This window comes from Varanus komodoensis, unplaced genomic scaffold (assembly GCF_004798865.1).
Source record: "Varanus komodoensis strain SLA01 unplaced genomic scaffold, ASM479886v1 scaffold27, whole genome shotgun sequence".
NCBI lineage: Eukaryota > Metazoa > Chordata > Lepidosauria > Squamata > Varanidae > Varanus > Varanus komodoensis.
In genome coordinates, this window is record NW_025335701.1 from 10,566,161 (window position 1) to 10,581,543 (window position 15,383).

At 52.3% G+C, this 15,383-nt stretch overlaps 1 protein-coding gene across 1 annotated transcript in view; it reads left to right on the forward strand.

The window, feature by feature from the left end:
- Positions 1 to 15,383, forward strand: part of GLG1 (golgi glycoprotein 1) — a 66,003-nt gene that overhangs the window by 36,004 nt on the left and 14,616 nt on the right. The window contains exons 4-20 of the mRNA XM_044433922.1: positions 1,121 to 1,336; positions 2,067 to 2,270; positions 3,254 to 3,325; positions 3,751 to 3,934; positions 4,446 to 4,660; positions 6,429 to 6,550; positions 6,931 to 7,032; positions 7,910 to 8,063; positions 8,329 to 8,466; positions 9,141 to 9,227; positions 10,160 to 10,222; positions 11,018 to 11,131; positions 11,563 to 11,651; positions 11,779 to 11,896; positions 12,418 to 12,510; positions 14,040 to 14,177; positions 14,982 to 15,105. Coding sequence (XP_044289857.1) covers positions 1,121 to 1,336; positions 2,067 to 2,270; positions 3,254 to 3,325; positions 3,751 to 3,934; positions 4,446 to 4,660; positions 6,429 to 6,550; positions 6,931 to 7,032; positions 7,910 to 8,063; positions 8,329 to 8,466; positions 9,141 to 9,227; positions 10,160 to 10,222; positions 11,018 to 11,131; positions 11,563 to 11,651; positions 11,779 to 11,896; positions 12,418 to 12,510; positions 14,040 to 14,177; positions 14,982 to 15,105 — 2,233 coding nt within the window. The remainder of the gene's footprint in view (positions 1 to 1,120; positions 1,337 to 2,066; positions 2,271 to 3,253; positions 3,326 to 3,750; positions 3,935 to 4,445; positions 4,661 to 6,428; positions 6,551 to 6,930; positions 7,033 to 7,909; positions 8,064 to 8,328; positions 8,467 to 9,140; positions 9,228 to 10,159; positions 10,223 to 11,017; positions 11,132 to 11,562; positions 11,652 to 11,778; positions 11,897 to 12,417; positions 12,511 to 14,039; positions 14,178 to 14,981; positions 15,106 to 15,383) is intronic.

Consider the following 15,383-nt stretch of genomic DNA (forward strand, 5'->3'; position numbering starts at 1 on the left):
CACGTGTCCCGCAAGGGGTTGTGCTGCTCCTGGAGGATCGGGTCCATGGCTCAGGAGTCAGCAGCAGTGGTGGCAACAAGGCACAAGTCAACGCAGCCCCACTTGCGGTGCCGTTTGAGACCCTTCCTGAGCCAGTGTGACTTGGCCGGTCCTGGTGATACAGCATGTCCGGAAGAGTCTTGGAGTTTCCTTTGGGAAAAGTGCGGCAAGTAACCCGCTAGCCGCTGTATGGTGTTGGGCGCATATGCCTCCCTCGAAGGACTTGCCTTGTGGCGGCCGACTGCTTTCTGGGCTCAATCCAAGGTTTCAGTCTAATCGTTTTAAACCCAAATGTCTTAGGACCTTTTTGTCTATGGGATGGCCGATCTCATTGTGGACCTGGTTTGTGGAATTATGTGGGAGCAGCAAAGTGGCTGAGTTTGCCGATGATGCCAAATTATTTAGGGTGGTTAAAACAAAATAAGGATTTCAAGGGAGTCCAGAGATTCTCCATACTGGGAGAGTGGACCTCACAATGGAAAATGTGGTTTACTTCATTTCATTTCTGTACTTGCTAATAGCAGTTCACTAAATTCAAAAACATGAGACAGCATAAAATATAGTTGTAAGCACTCATAAAATGATGTAATACTTTCAGAAAATAGACTAAGGATTTTTGATATTAGATCATGCTATTACAGTCTTTTTTGTGTCTTGTTATAGTAAATGAATGTGTGGCTCCCTGAACACTACTGGCTTAAATTTAAGGTGGCTTACAATAGCTAACTTGAACAATTTGAATATCAGAATCCCTGGCTTTAATTTGAGACTCATTCCCAGAGCCTGCTAGCCTAACCCTAACCTTTATGGCTTCTGTTTGGAAATTCCAGCAAACGCATGTTACGTTGCTGCGTGATTGCCTCTTGGTTTTAGTGGCTCTCCTAGTGATAGCATCTTTGCTCTTCAAATTGAGATCCGTGGAGGGCTACACCCCCATTTCATTCTCCAGCTGCCTTTAGGAGGTCTGCAGAAGGAGAGCCCAGTTCTGAGTGTCAGTCACTGGGAAGGCAGTAAACGAAATTCTCTGCAAACTTGTCAGGTGATGTACAGTCTTGTTTTTGTCATGGATCTTCCTGGGCAGATCAAAGAATGTGCAGATGAGCCTATTGGAAAAGGCTACTTGGTGTCCTGCCTGGTAGATCACAGAGGAAACATCACCGACTACCAGTGCCACCAGTACATCACCAAAATGACAGCCATAATTTTCAGTGATTACCGCCTGATCTGTGGCTTCATGGATTTCTGCAGGACAGATATTAACCTCCTGAAGTGTGGCAGCATTCGACCTGGAGAGAAGGTAATCTCTTTTGAAAGTAGCAGATTCCACATCCATTAAACAGAAGTGCAGAGGGGAGAGACAATGTCTAATGCTTTTGTTCTACTTCTTGGCTGAAGAAGGCTGCAGGAAGGCTTCCAAATTTTCTTCTGGAAGGGCATCCTGGGAAGGCAGTGCTGGTCTTTGTTAGCCTGAGCATGCCCTCAGATGTTGGCCGCTGCAGGCTGCTTCAGGCTTGGGTGTTCCTCTGAGACATGTCCAGTGGTGTTTCAGGACTGAATTTGCTTGGCAGGCTCCCTGTGCCCCCAGCACTTTGCTGGTTTTAACTGGGAAGCTGGCCTTCTGCCGTGCAACAGGTTGCCTTCTAGTCCTGCCTTTCAGAGGATTTCAGAGCCCCAGTTCCACCTCCGTCTTGTCCTTAGGCTCTTGAGCAAGTTATTCCCTTCCTTACCTGCTTGCTTTCTGGGAAATGAGTGCGTTGTGACTGACCATTTGACAAATGGACCAGTCTCCCCCGTGGCAGCTCTTCCTTGAGAGTGCTCTCTTGAACCTCCAGATGCGCCCATCAGTCTGAAAAGTGTGGGGACCCCTTCATGTGTTCACCTGCAGAATTTAGGGATAGTGATCTGGCATCCGCAGAGATTTAAGTCTGAACCACGTGCAAGTGCCACGGCCATCGTGCTTCCGTAGCCGCCTGGGGCAGGACTGTGCGTGCTCCCTGCGGCTGGGCGACCTCCTTCTCTGTATTCAGGATGCCCATTCTCAAGGAGAGGTGGTGGCCTGCCTGGAGAGGGGCCTGGTGAAGGAAGCCGAGGAGAGCGAGTCCCGAGCAAAGCTCTCGGAACAGTGCAAGAAGGCGATTCTCCGCGTGGCAGAGCTCTCCTCTGACGATTTCCACTTGGACCGGCACCTGTACTTCGCCTGCCGGGACGATCGGGAGCGCTTCTGTGAAAATGTGAGTTGCCGCTGCTCCTCCTCCCTGCACCCCACACACCATTGTTCAGGATACGCTTCCTCGGTTTTGCTGTATTCTCACAGACCTGCTCTATATAGAGCTTTAAGTATAGAATAAGAGAGACAGTGACACCGCCCTCAAAGACCCAGAGCAGATCTTTTACTCCGCTTGCATATTTGACTTGGTGAAACTCTGTTCCAATGTAAGTCTTGGCCATGAAGACAAAACACAGTCGAAGGACAGCAGCCCTGCAAATCGCAGTGCACAGGATGATGATTCTTATTTTTGCATTTATTTATTTATTATTATTTATTACAATTATGTTCTGCCATTCTTCTTTCAAAGAACTCTGCATGGCTTACATCATTCTCCTCTTGCTCCCCATCTTATCCCCACAGCAACAACCCTGCAAGGTAGGCTGGGCTGAGAGTCTGCGACAGCCCAGACTCACCCAGTGGACTCCGTGGCTGAGTGGGGACTTGAACCCAGATCTCCCAGGTCCCCAGTCCAACACTCTCACCACTATACCACACTGGCTAGAATGAGATAGCGGTAGTGGATAAACTGTTGTAGTTGGACTGTGGCATCCTGGATTCACATCACTGCTGGTGTTTGATGCTCCTTAGGTGGCCTTATGCCAGAAATAGGCAATCTGTTGCCGCCCAGGTGTTCTGGATGGCTCCCACCCCAGCCAGCCAAAGGTGAGGAATACCTGGAGCTGGAGCAGTCCAGGTAAACATCCAGGGGCAGCAGGCGGCCTGTTCCTGTCTTAGACTCTCCTCCTAACCTGCTTCGTTGTTTTTCTAGTGAGTGTATTAGGGCAAGGTGGGATAACGGCATGTACTGAACCCTGAACTCCTTGCAGGGCGAGTGGGAGATACGTGTAATAATCTGGTGGATGCATAAAAAAAGCCATATCTGGGCCAAGCCCTTTCTTGTTGCCAGGTGAAGGTGTGCCACACTAATGCTCTCCTGTTTTACAGACGCAGGCTGGGGAAGGCAGAGTGTACAAGTGTCTCTTTAACCACAAGTTTGAAGATGCCATGAGTGAAAAGGTGAGTGCTGCTCTCCCCCTGGTCCCCAGAGGATCTGTTTCCGGGGAGCCTCTTTTCCCGTGTGCCTGGGCAGAGTGCAGAGCCTCCAGGTCCCGCACAGCCAGCGGCGTGAGGGGTTTGGTGCACGGTGGGATCCGTGCAGGCCCTGCTCTCCGCCAGCCCTTCCCCTTTTGCTCCCGCTTGCCACGGCTTCTCCAGGAACAGGGACTCCTTCCATGAACCGAAGCTTCTGCATGCTAAACTCCGTCCCCGGTATCTTCCCAGCCTAGGCATTCTGCCGGGATCCCAAGCCCAGAGGCTGCTTTCTGACCCTCCCCTTTGTCCTTCAGGGGCCAGGTTCATCTGTGGGTGGCAGGAGTGCCCGTCAAGGTCCCCCGGGAGCGGGTGGCAGGCGGCTCACGTGACCTCTCACTTGTTCTCCCCAGTGCCGCGATGCATTGACAACCCGACAAAAGCTGATCGCTCAGGATTACAAAGTCAGCTACTCCTTGGCAAAGTCCTGCAAAAGCGACCTGAAGAAATACCGTTGCAATGTCGAGAATCTTCCTCGTTCCCGGGAGGCCCGGCTGTCCTACCTGCTCATGTGCTTAGAGTCTGCTGTGCACAGAGGTGAGGCCCGCTCCCCCCCTTCTTGCACATGCTGCCCTCCCCTCCACATGCTTATATTTGAGAATTTGGGAAACACATTTGCCCTTGTCATGCTCAGCCACCCTGGGGGCAATCACCGTGGGGGGGCTGGCTGGTGGTTGGCTGCATACTACTTCGGCAAACATGCGGACGGTACCCTGCAGCTTTCCATGGCTTGTTTTCCCTCCTTGTTTTCCCTCCACTGGCCTGAAACATGTGTCCTGAGCGCCTGGGCAGCACAAGCTCCTCCGGAACTGACACGTCCATTTTCCTCCATTAAAATGTCTGGGGACGTTCTACTGCAGAACGGACACACTATTCAATACATGGGCTGGTACACAGAATTAACGCGCTTGGTGTGCTGCTTGTTGCAGTCTTATGTGCAGAAAAGCCCTGGGTGTACTGATGGGATTCCGGTGCTCACGGAACAGGAGCCTTGGTCGCATGCAGACGGAGGTCTCGTAATGCTCATCTCTCCCACGGCTTGCCTTAGGTCGACAGGTGAGCAGTGAGTGCCAGGGTGAAATGTTGGACTACCGGCGCATGCTGATGGAGGACTTTTCCCTGAGTCCAGAGATCATCCTCGGTTGCCGCGCTGAGATTGAGCATCACTGCTCAGGGCTGCATCGGAAGGGCCGCACTCTCCATTGCCTGATGAAAGTGGTCAGAGGGGAGAAGGGGAGCCTGGGAGTCAACTGTCAGCAGTCGGTAAGTCTCTCACTCCTGTCTTGAGCATCACCTTAGATGCTTTTTCTGGGCTCCTTGATATTGTTTTGGTGGTGGTTACATTTTTTGTTTTGTTTTAGAATTGCTAATTGCTCCTGGGGGATCCTACCAGTTCACCAGTATAAAAAAAAAGACTTCAAAGCAAAACAAAAACTTTCCTGAGACTGCACACAACTTTACTTGATTGGTTTGATGGGGCACTGCATTCCTCGTGGGGCTGACAGTGGAGGGAATGAGAAGCACCAACAGTAAATGGATAGAGAACAATGGTGGCCCTTGATTTCTTAGGAATTTCTTGCTCTTTCTAAGAAACACCATCAACCTTCCAATACTGCCCTGTGATTCTGTCAAGGTCAGAGAGCAAAAGCAAGTGGCAGTATTAAGGCTAATTATTTTCCCAAGACCACAGAAAATGAACAGCTTTGCTTGGTCTCCTCCACACTGTGCGTTTGAGTAAATGCACCTCACACCAGATGAAACCAGGGATGTAAATGGAGCCCTAAATCTAAAACTGGCACTGTTCCCAGCCTGCAAATGCTGCTAGAAAATTACCAGATGATAAGATCTAAACACAAACCTGCTCCCTAATAGAAGCCCATGCCTACTCCTTGCTCCAGTGTGTGCAGCTTAATCCCCTTTCCAAGGGTGGGCAATATATGTCCAAGGAACATTTGTGCTCCTTTGTGTCTCCTTCCGTGCTCTGTAGTGAGAGGCCATTTAGCTGTCCATACTTCTGCTGCTGCTTGAGCACAAAGGGGGGGGGGTTGCATAACTCTACCCACCTAGTTGAGTCATGCTTCAGTGGAGTCCGAGCCCTTGAAAAACGACCACTCTGCTAAAAGGCCTTCTGGACTGAAACATGATCTCCAGCTCAGAATGTTTTCGACAGAGGCCTCTTTTTGCCCCCAGGTTCCATGGGTCTCACCCAGCCGCCATCCCTTACGTGTCGTTCGGCTGTCCTTATTTGCTGGGGGCCCTCTGGCAAGACGGGTGCCATCTTCTAAGAGGCCCCTGATCGCTGGAGCTGCTTTAGACTTGAGGGGTGGTTAACACCCGTGTGTGTGATGGGGGGAACTGGCTTTGGGGCCTGCCCGTGTTGTGTAGCGGAGCCGAATGGCTTCTTCCTGTTTTCACAGCTCTCCTCCTCTTCACCACTTCTGAGAAAGGCATGGCTCTCGCCTGGCTGCATCATTCGGCCCATTGCCTGCCCTCGAGAAGTTCAAGAGATTCTTTATTTATTATTTATTTATTTAAAACATTTCTATGCCGCCCCCATCGCAACAAAGCCTCGGGGCGGCTCACAACAAAAAAACCCAAAATGGGGAGATCCCGAGAGTTGCAAGTGCCGGCTCCCACCCTGCTGTAGCTCGGCCTTGCCTGTCTTACTCAGGCCTGATGCCTCCAGATGCAAAGGCCGTGGCAGCCTGGGCAGATGCTGGCTCTGGCTGAGTTGCATGCACAGCTGGGAGCTCTTCTCCGTGGCACATCTGGGTGGCTTGCTCTTGCTGGGCTCGGGCCCAGATTGCTTGCTCAGAGCCTGCAGCAAAACGTTTCCCTTTTTGTGCGGGGGCGTGGCTACCATCCATGGGAAAGCTCACACCCGTTCCCCTTGCACAGCAGCATTTCCTGAAATTAATGCAAGGGTAATACCCAGCGCAGTTTGGTTTGCAGTTCTGCCAAGGACAGAAGCCAGGGAGCTCCGTAGATTGCTCTGCCAGTGTTGAACGCTCCCTGTCTCTCATCTCTCCAGCTTCAAACCCTGATCCAGGAGGCAGATCCTGGCGCTGATTACCGCATCGACAGAGCCTTGAACGAAGCCTGTGAATCAGTGATACAAACGGCCTGCAAACACATCCGTGCTGGGGACCCCATGTAGGTGATGGAGTCAGCCATGGGATCCCTCCTTGCTTGCATCGTTTGGGTTGCAAAGGCGCCTTTTAGGCTTGGGTCCAGGGTCTTCCATGCGTAAGGCGACTCGGGCCTCGAGTGGTGGTGCGTGCACAGGCCGACCTGTTTATTACGCAGCGTGGGTCTCTCTAGCCTTACCAGTTAGAAGTCTGGGGAGAGCATGGGCTGGAGGGAAGTCTTTTTCTGCACCGAAAAGCGTCCGTGCTTTGCAACATGCAATTACTATTCCCTACAAATAGCTTTTGGCTCTCCTTTCCGCCCGTGGGAGCTGCTCGCTGGTTCAGCGCCTTGCATGCGGGCTGCCAGACAGAGCATTTGCTGGTCTAACTTGCCGCCTCCCGCAGGATTCTTTCGTGCCTTATGGAGCACCTCTACACGGAGAAGATGGTGGAGGAGTGTGAGCACAGGCTGCTGGAGCTGCAGTACTTTATTTCGCGGGACTGGAAGTAAGTACTTGGCACTGGGGACCCTCATCAGCCCACGGCCTGCAGGGGGCTTCCTAGCAGGACCTCCCCCAGAGATACGTGGGCCACGGGGGTCTTGCATTGTAGGGTCATAAATGGCTTTAATTCTCTAGTGGGATTGGCTCACGCTCAGACTTCTGGCGCTTGCAATTCCTCGAATCCCTGTCTTGTAGCAGCCCTCTCCATCCTGGCACCTTCCAGATGTTTTGGACTTTAACTCCCATCAGCCCTAGCCAGCATGGTCAAGGCTGCTAGGTGTGGTGGTCCAAAATGTCTGGCAGCCACCAGGTTGCGGGGAAGGCTGATCTACAGATAGGAGACATAGAATTTTCAAGAGAGAATCCAGCTTGGTGGCTGCACGCAAAGCTGCCTCTCACCTGTGCACTGCAGAGTGGTCCCAGCTACCCGTGGAAAGCGCCTCCCTTTAAGCGCTGCATCACAAGCGGCCTTTTTGTTGCAGGCTGGTGCTTTTAAGAAAAGGCTTCTTTCTAGTGTAGTTATGCAGCATTTCCTTTGTCTCCTAAGTACCTGCTGCCTTCTGTGTTGTTTATAGGCACATTGACCCTTTTGCTTGTTTTTGTGCCAGGTTGTGTGTATAGATTTATCATCTCAAAGTGACTTACAGAAAATTTTCATGATCCTATAAAAGAAAACTCATGCCACAAATGCTAAAATGTTTCTACCGGTGAGCCTGAAATGTCTCTGGATCTGATTTCCTTGTATGGATGAACGGCACGTGCCCTGTTCGGGCTTCCAGTTCTGATTTGCCACCTTTCGGAGGGGAGCTGCTGTTCTCCTCGATGGTAAGCAAAGGGCCCCTTAACACCTGACCGTGGCTCCCGTCTCTCTGCCTTTCCAGGCTTGATCCTGTCCTCTATCGCAAGTGCCAGGGAGACGCCTCTCGGCTTTGCCACACGCACAGCTGGAATGAGACGAGCGAGATGATCCCTCCCGGGGCGGTCTTCTCCTGCCTGTACAGGCACGCCTATCGCACAGAGGAGCAGGGAAGGCGGGTAGGTCTGAGCTGCCCTCCTTTACCAGGGAAGGAGCCTGGTTGGGGGTGTGCAGTGCATTTACCTGCAGCTTCCAGGGTAGTCCTTTAACACCCCTGTTTTTAATTCGGTGTGGGGCACTGCCCACGGGGTGGCCGCAGGGCTTCACGGGAGGAGGCCACGAGCAGCATAGGGGAGTTGCTGGCCTCGTCCAGAAGAGGAAGGCCAGATTCGAGAGGCCGGGGTCGTTCATCTGGAACAAGGCTCTCCCCCTTGTGCTTGGCAGTTGTCCCGAGAATGCAGGGCCGAAGTGCAGCGAATTCTGCACCAGCGCGCACTGGATGTGAAACTGGATCCGGCTCTCCAGGACAAGTGCATGATAGACCTGGGGAAGTGGTGCAGCGAGAAGACGGAGCCTGGACAGGTATCCTGGGCGTGTGCTTTCCAGCTGGGAACGGATGCTTGAGGATGATTTCGCCCTGCTGGTGACGGACGTGCTTTTGCACCCCACTGTAGATTTGGTCCAACCCACTGAAAGCGATCTTGTTCCCAGTAATGATTGCGTCGTTCACAGGATAAGTACCCAGCTGGGTGCATGGGATGCAAAACCACGCACAGTGCTTTCATCTTACGCGGGGAGTCGCATGCATGCAAGTAAAATGCACCTCCCGGTTTGCCTCCCTTTCTTTAAACATTCTGAGATCATGCGAAATGCAAGATGTCTTGGGAGCCAGAACTTGACTGCATTGCCCAGTAGGCTTAAATCAAGCCAGAGTGGCCAAGCCAGGGGTGTTTGTGAGTGCGTCCGAACGAAGTGAATCCCATTTTTTCCTGCTTTCTTGTAACTTACTCCAAGCGAGGGCAAGACTGGTAAGTTGCTGGCCCAGGGAGTCAAGTCCACGGAGAAGAGCTATTTGCACACCCCGCCTGTGCAGTCCGTTGCAGAGGAGTGCACAGTGGCGGCGGCTGTGGCAGTCGGCCTTGGCAGTGTTCCACCTTGCTCAGGAAAACGGCATCCTGGGGCACATTTGTGGGATTCTCGAGGGAGTAAAGAAATGCCCCCGTCCATGTTCTGTCTTAACTCCATGCCCTGTTTAGGAACTGGAATGTCTCCAGGACCATCTGGATGACTTGGTGGCTGACTGCAGAGACATCGTTGGGAATCTCACGGAGCTGGAATCGGAGGTGAGTAGGTTTTCTCCCCAAGGGGGGAGCCTCGGCATCAAGTGGTTCCGCTTGACTTGTGTGGGGGTCGCCCATCAGTTGTGCACCTGCAGTTTGATGCTTGCTCCCACCCCAGTGTTTTAGAAAGGGGGACCGTTTGAGGCATTCTAGTCACGAACGGAAGAAAGGAAAGCACTCGACTTCAGTTAAATGATTGGGCAGAGAGAATGACCCGAGCCTGGTATCACTGGAAATAATGCATAGTCAAGCAATTAATTAATTAATTAATTACATTTATACCCTGTCCTATTGCTTCAAGCGCTCAGGACAGCTTGCAAGTTATAAAAATACAATAAATATAAAACTGCCTTATAAAAACATTATTAAAATAATGTAAAATACATAACTATAGAAAATGCAACTGTGAAAGAGAAGGAAAAAATCCTAAAATGTCTAAAAGCATTAATTGTTAAAATAATGATTTGAGTAAAAAGGTCTTTACCTGGCGCCAGAAAGAATATAATGTCGGCACCAGGCAGGCCTCTCTGGGGAGCAGATTCCATAGTCTGGGTGCCACTGCAGAGAAGGCCCTCCTCCGGGTAGACACCCTCTGTACTTCCTTCAAAGAGGGTTCCCAGAGCAAGGCCTCCCCCACCGATCTTAAGGGGCGTGAGGAGGAGACGTGCCAAAGATGCACTGCGTTGAAGTATCCTTTCCTTTAAATTTGCTGGGGTTTGGCCAGATCAAGCCAGCCTGTATTTGGGTAGCAAACCGGTTCCTGCTCCCATGGACCGGTGCTCAGATGTGGAGCTGCTCTTCCTACAAGGGCCTGCTGGACTGCTGCTTAGAACGGGGAACCTTGGAAGGCTCTCCAGTAGCGACTACACTGATGTGCTGTTGGAAAAATGGAGCGTAGCCCTGGGGTGACTTGCTGCTTTTTCTCCCTTTGGCAGGACATCCAGATAGAAGCCTTGCTCATGCGAGCGTGTGAGCCAATCATCCAGACCTTCTGCCATGTGAGTGACTCTTACCCACTGTTTGGGCCGAGATAAGGATGGGGCACGGGGTCTGGCTCACCAGGAACTATTTGCTGTAGGGGGAGGAATCCCCGGCCCCTTCACGCTTGCCTTTGTGCTGTGCAACATGCCTCGACTGAGTGTCCTTCCTGCACACCTAGTTAGTTCCTTTTTCCAAATTGGCTTCAGTTCTGGGTGATGTTGACCCACACGTTTCCCCCAGGATCCTGCACTCTGCTGGCTTTGTCTAGAAACAAGCTGAGTTATAGTGAACAGGTCACTGACGGAAGGATTCTCTGCTGTTCCAATAACAAGCGATGGGTGCAGTTATGATTGCGCCTCTGCTGTGCCACAAAATAGAGCATGGCTATTCTGCCTCCTTCCATGCTGTGAGACGGGGAAACCGTGCAGTGGAAAAGCTGCGGCGTGTTCTTCCAGTGCCTGCCCCTACTGTGCCGCAGCCTGCTGGCGTGGTTTTAATAGGCTACCCTGCCGTTGGGCTATGCCCAGTCCCCCGGGGAGCCGCACAGCTGAGCGGGAAGTAGGAGCCGCATCTCCCAGGCCTCCTTCCAGCTCTCTTTCCACTCCTTCCCACCAGCTCTCATTGCTTAGAGGAATGTGGGAGCTCTGGAGCCGGCCGCGCCCAGCTGGCCACTTCCCTGAAAGAGGGCAGTCAAGCAAAGAGCAGTGCCATGCGTGCCGCAGCGTGGGACCAGAGTCCCGCTGGTCCCTTGGTTCCGTGAAGCCCAGGGTTCGCCAGAAGGTCAGCCTGCCTGCCTCCTCTCCCCTGTCCAGGAAGTAGCAGACAACCAGATCGATTCAGGAGACCTCATGGAGTGCCTTATCCAGAACAAACACCAGAAGGAGATGAACGAGAAGTGCGCCATCGGGGTCACCCACTTCCAGCTGGTGAGTGCGGCTGTCCCGTCGGCATCCTGTTGCTTAGCCTAGCCTGGCTCCACACAGCCAGTGCTCCCTTCTCCCTTGAAGCCCAAAGGACAGGTCCTGGCAGCTGGGAAGGTTTCCTTTGCCAGCCCTCTTGCTTTCCTTGCCGCAGAAAAGTTTCCTAATTGTGACCATCGGGGTGCTCTTGCCCCATGCCTCAACCACTCCCCCCCAGGTTTGTCCTTCGGGTCACCTGCTCTGCAACTGGAGGCCGCTGGTGGATGTGGTTGACGTCACTGTGGGCGCTGTATTTCTGTTCTGTGTTGTGGGAACTTCCCCAGAGCAAAGCAGGGCAGCAAACAGAAGACGTCCAAGGGGGCCACTGTGTTTCTGTTGCAACAAGAGGTTTCTCGCACCTGGCCCTGAAAGGAGCCTGCTTGCTTTTATTTCCTCAGGTCCAGATGAAGGATTTCAGATTCTCCTATAAATTTAAAATGGCTTGCAAGGAGGATGTCCTAAAACTCTGTCCCAACATCAAGAAGAAGTATGTGGAACATTTTTGCCTTGTGGGGGTGACTGGAGAAAAAGCTGTTGCTTTCCCCGGCAAATAGTTTGCAGCCGAGGGCGATGCACTGGGAAGGCCTTTGATCCAGAGTGGGGTTTCTCCCTAGGGTGGACGTGGTGATCTGCCTGAGTACAACCGTGCGGAATGACACACTGCAGGACGCGAAGGAGCACCGGGTGTCTGTGAAGTGCCGCAAGCAACTGCGTGTCGAGGAACTGGAAATGGTAAGGCGGTGGGGCTGCAGCTTTGCACGCCAAAGGCCCCTGGCAGAAGGCTGCTGCTTCCAGTCCCATCTGGCTAGGCCCGTGAATGCGTTCCAGCTATGGCTTGCCCTCTGCTTTGGATTCCAGGGTGCTGACAGCTGCCTGTGGAAGGCGGTCTCCATAGCCCCTGCGAGAGCCCAGTCCTCGCTCCTCACCCCCCCCCCCACTCCTAAGACTTGGCCCACATGCAGACTTCATGGCTTGCACGGCCGTCTTGTCCCACCCTACCTCCTCGCCGTGCTGATGAACAGGTCTGGGAAACACCAAAGCTTCGCCTCCATTTTGTGACATTCTGGTTGGTCCTGGAAAAGAGATCCCCAGCCTGTCAATTAGGATGGTTCCTGTCCCTCCCCTCCCCCCTCCCCCTCCAGACAAACAGTACTTCCTTCCCTTTTTAAAGAACTGGAATCCCTTTGAATGTTCTGGCCTGGGACTCCCGTTTGGGTTTGAACCACATTTTAACCTGGCGGTTTGTCTTGTAGACAGAGGATATCCGCCTGGAGCCAGACCTTCACGAGGCATGCAGAAGCGACATCAAGACCTTCTGCCAGAACGTCCCCTTTGGCAACGCACAGGTGATGGCCCCTCTCTGTTTAGTTCATTCTTTGTGTATGTCGAGTCTTCTTGCCCTGCTTCTCAGCCAAAAAAGGTGCCCAACGAGGCTCGCAGTGGGAAAGCACCTGGCATGCAAGCGAACAGGGAAGAAAAATGCCAGGGATTTCCTCCACAGAGCACAGAGCAGCAGTCTCCACCCCTCTCGACTTGGGTTCCCACAGGTCCCTGTGGGGTAAGGTAGGCTGTGGGAAGGTGTCTGGCCCAGGGCGCCCAAGGATTCTGATGACTCAGTGGGGCTTTGAACCAGGCTCTCCCCGTCCTACCCTGCCAGACTGAAACAGGCTCATCACGTCGTGTCTCAGTCCTCTCTTGGGAAGTTCCCACTTGGCAAAAAGGGCTTTGACTGGAAGCGCATTTGGAAATTGCATGCTTTGTTTTCCAGCCCTTTGGCTTGTGCGTTGTTGAAGCAGTGAGCAGCCTGAGAGCATCTGTCTGATGCTTCCTGAGTTTCTTCTGGAGAGCTTCTTGGTGGCTTGGGTCTGCACTCCCTCTCTGCCAAGCTTCCACAATGGCTGTTGAAGGAGCAACTCCATTTTAAATTCCTTCCTGCATTTAGACATTATTGATGCTTTGACTTTATTGTTGGTTGAACTTTTTGCCAGCTCATCAATCTTACGAGTTACACAGAAACAGAGCGAGTCAGAAGGGGCCTCCCGGGGCATCTAGTCTGACCCCCGGCTCCAGCTGGCTCCGCTCATGACATGCCCACCATGTGCATGTCCAGCCTATCCCTGAACACCTGCACCGATGGGGCCTCAACCACCTCCCAGGGAAGCCCATTCCACACCCTCGGGGTCCTGACTGTCAGGAAGTGCTTCCTGGCATCCAAATGGATCCTTGGCTCTCTGAGCTTTGCTCCATTGGAGCGCGTCCTGCCTTCCTCCGCAGGGGAGAACAGGCCTCTACCCATCTCCATGTGACATCCACTCACATACCTGTATGTCACCAGCAGCTCCCCCAAGTCTCTTCTTCTCCGGGCTGAAAAGGCCCAGTTCCCTCAGTCTCGCCCCATACGGCATCCCCTGCAAACCGGCCACCAACCTTGTGGCCCTGCGCTGCACTGACTCCAACCTGGCTAATCCTTCCTGTAATGAGGGGCCCAAAACTGAGCACAGTACTCCAGTTGCGGGCGCACCAGAGTCGTGTAGAGTGGTAGTAATGCCTCTCTCAATCTAGAAACCACATTTCTGGCTATGCGACCAAGGGTGGCGTTCGGCCTCTTAACCTTTCAGTTAATAGTTGTTGGAGTTCTAAATACCTCCCGGCTTAGCAGCCTCCTTGAAAGGCTTTGCCCATAATGCACTCCTGGTGAGACTACACTGCTGGCAGCGTGGCTCCTTTCATAGATGACGGGCTGCTTGACCAAAGAGCAGAATGGCTGCTGCTCGCTGCTTCCCCAACATTATCTGGCCAGCCTCTGCAAGCTCCCTTTTAAGAGTGTTGCCACCTGCCGGCCAGGGTCTTCTCACCTTTGCTCTTCTAACTGCAGATTATTGAGTGTCTGAAGGAAAACAAGAAGCAGCTGAACTCCCGCTGCCACCAGAAGGTCTTCAAACTCCAAGAGACAGAGATGATGGATCCAGAACTGGATTACACCCTCATGCGTGTCTGCAAACAGATGATCAAGGTAAGCATGATGGTATGCAAAGGGCGGGTGTGCTGACTTGGTCCAGTTGGCCTGAGACACTTGTGCGTTTTGTTAGAAGTTTGAAATAAGTGCGTGTTGTAGCACAAACACAGCAATGTGCAAAACCATTGTTGATTGAAATGCCATTACTGGGTACCCCTAGTGACTGAAAGCGACAGGAGACTGACAGGCGTGCGGTTCTGCTTTACTCTGCGTATTTTTATGCATTCTGAAATGACTTTCCCTGCCTTTGAGTGAGACCACTGTTGTTTTTGGTATCTTCTCAATGTTCAGCTAGGTAGACATTAGAGCGGTAAATCCGGCTTCACCAGGCTTCAGCATATGGACTGGGAGTAAGCTTTCTCCCACCCTCCCCAGCCTTCTGGTGTAGTTTAATGCCATGTTAGAATTCAGGCCGGCTGATGTAGAGCCAGCTGTGGCAGAATGGCCTTTGCAGTGCAGGCAGCTGGGCTGAATGCTGGAAGTGGAGCCCAGTGGGAATGTGGCCAACCTGAGTCCTGCTTTCTCGGTATCATGTTCTTCTCGGTTTAGAGTTGTAGACTGGTTTAGCCGTTTCATTCTGCCCACTTCTTACCGCAGTGAGCACGGGCATTAACACATCACTTTTCAGAGCATTCATTCCATGCCAGGCAACCTCTGGGGTGCACGTGTTTGATTGCAAGTTTGGTTTTGCCCCTTGTTACTTTTACCTCTTTCTGTTTGGGGAGCCAAGGTGATGGCCAAGGATGGGAAATGCTTTTGCTGTCCACTGACTTGAGTTGCACTTTCTGTCTCCTTTGGCAGCGATTCTGCCCAGAAGCAGATGCAAAGAACATGCTGCAGTGTTTGAAACAGAACAAGAACAGCGAAGTGATGGATCCCAAGTGCAAACAGATGATCACCAAACGGCAGATCACGCAGAACACAGGTAATGGGGGCTGCCAGGGAATGACACATCCTGTGCTCAGGTACAAAACGTTTCACTGTCCTTGCAGGATGTTTTGTTTTCAGGGCTTTTCAGAGGGCTTGTGGGGCCCAGAACAAAAAGCCCCCAGTGTTTTCTGTCAGCATACACACTTAGTAGCCAAGTGTACAAGTTAACCATGTTTGACTCGCGATTAACCCACGGTGTCCAGGTCCTCGTGCCATGGAGCAAACTCCAGTTGAGCCACAGTAGCACATTCCTACAAGTTGGTGACACACGCA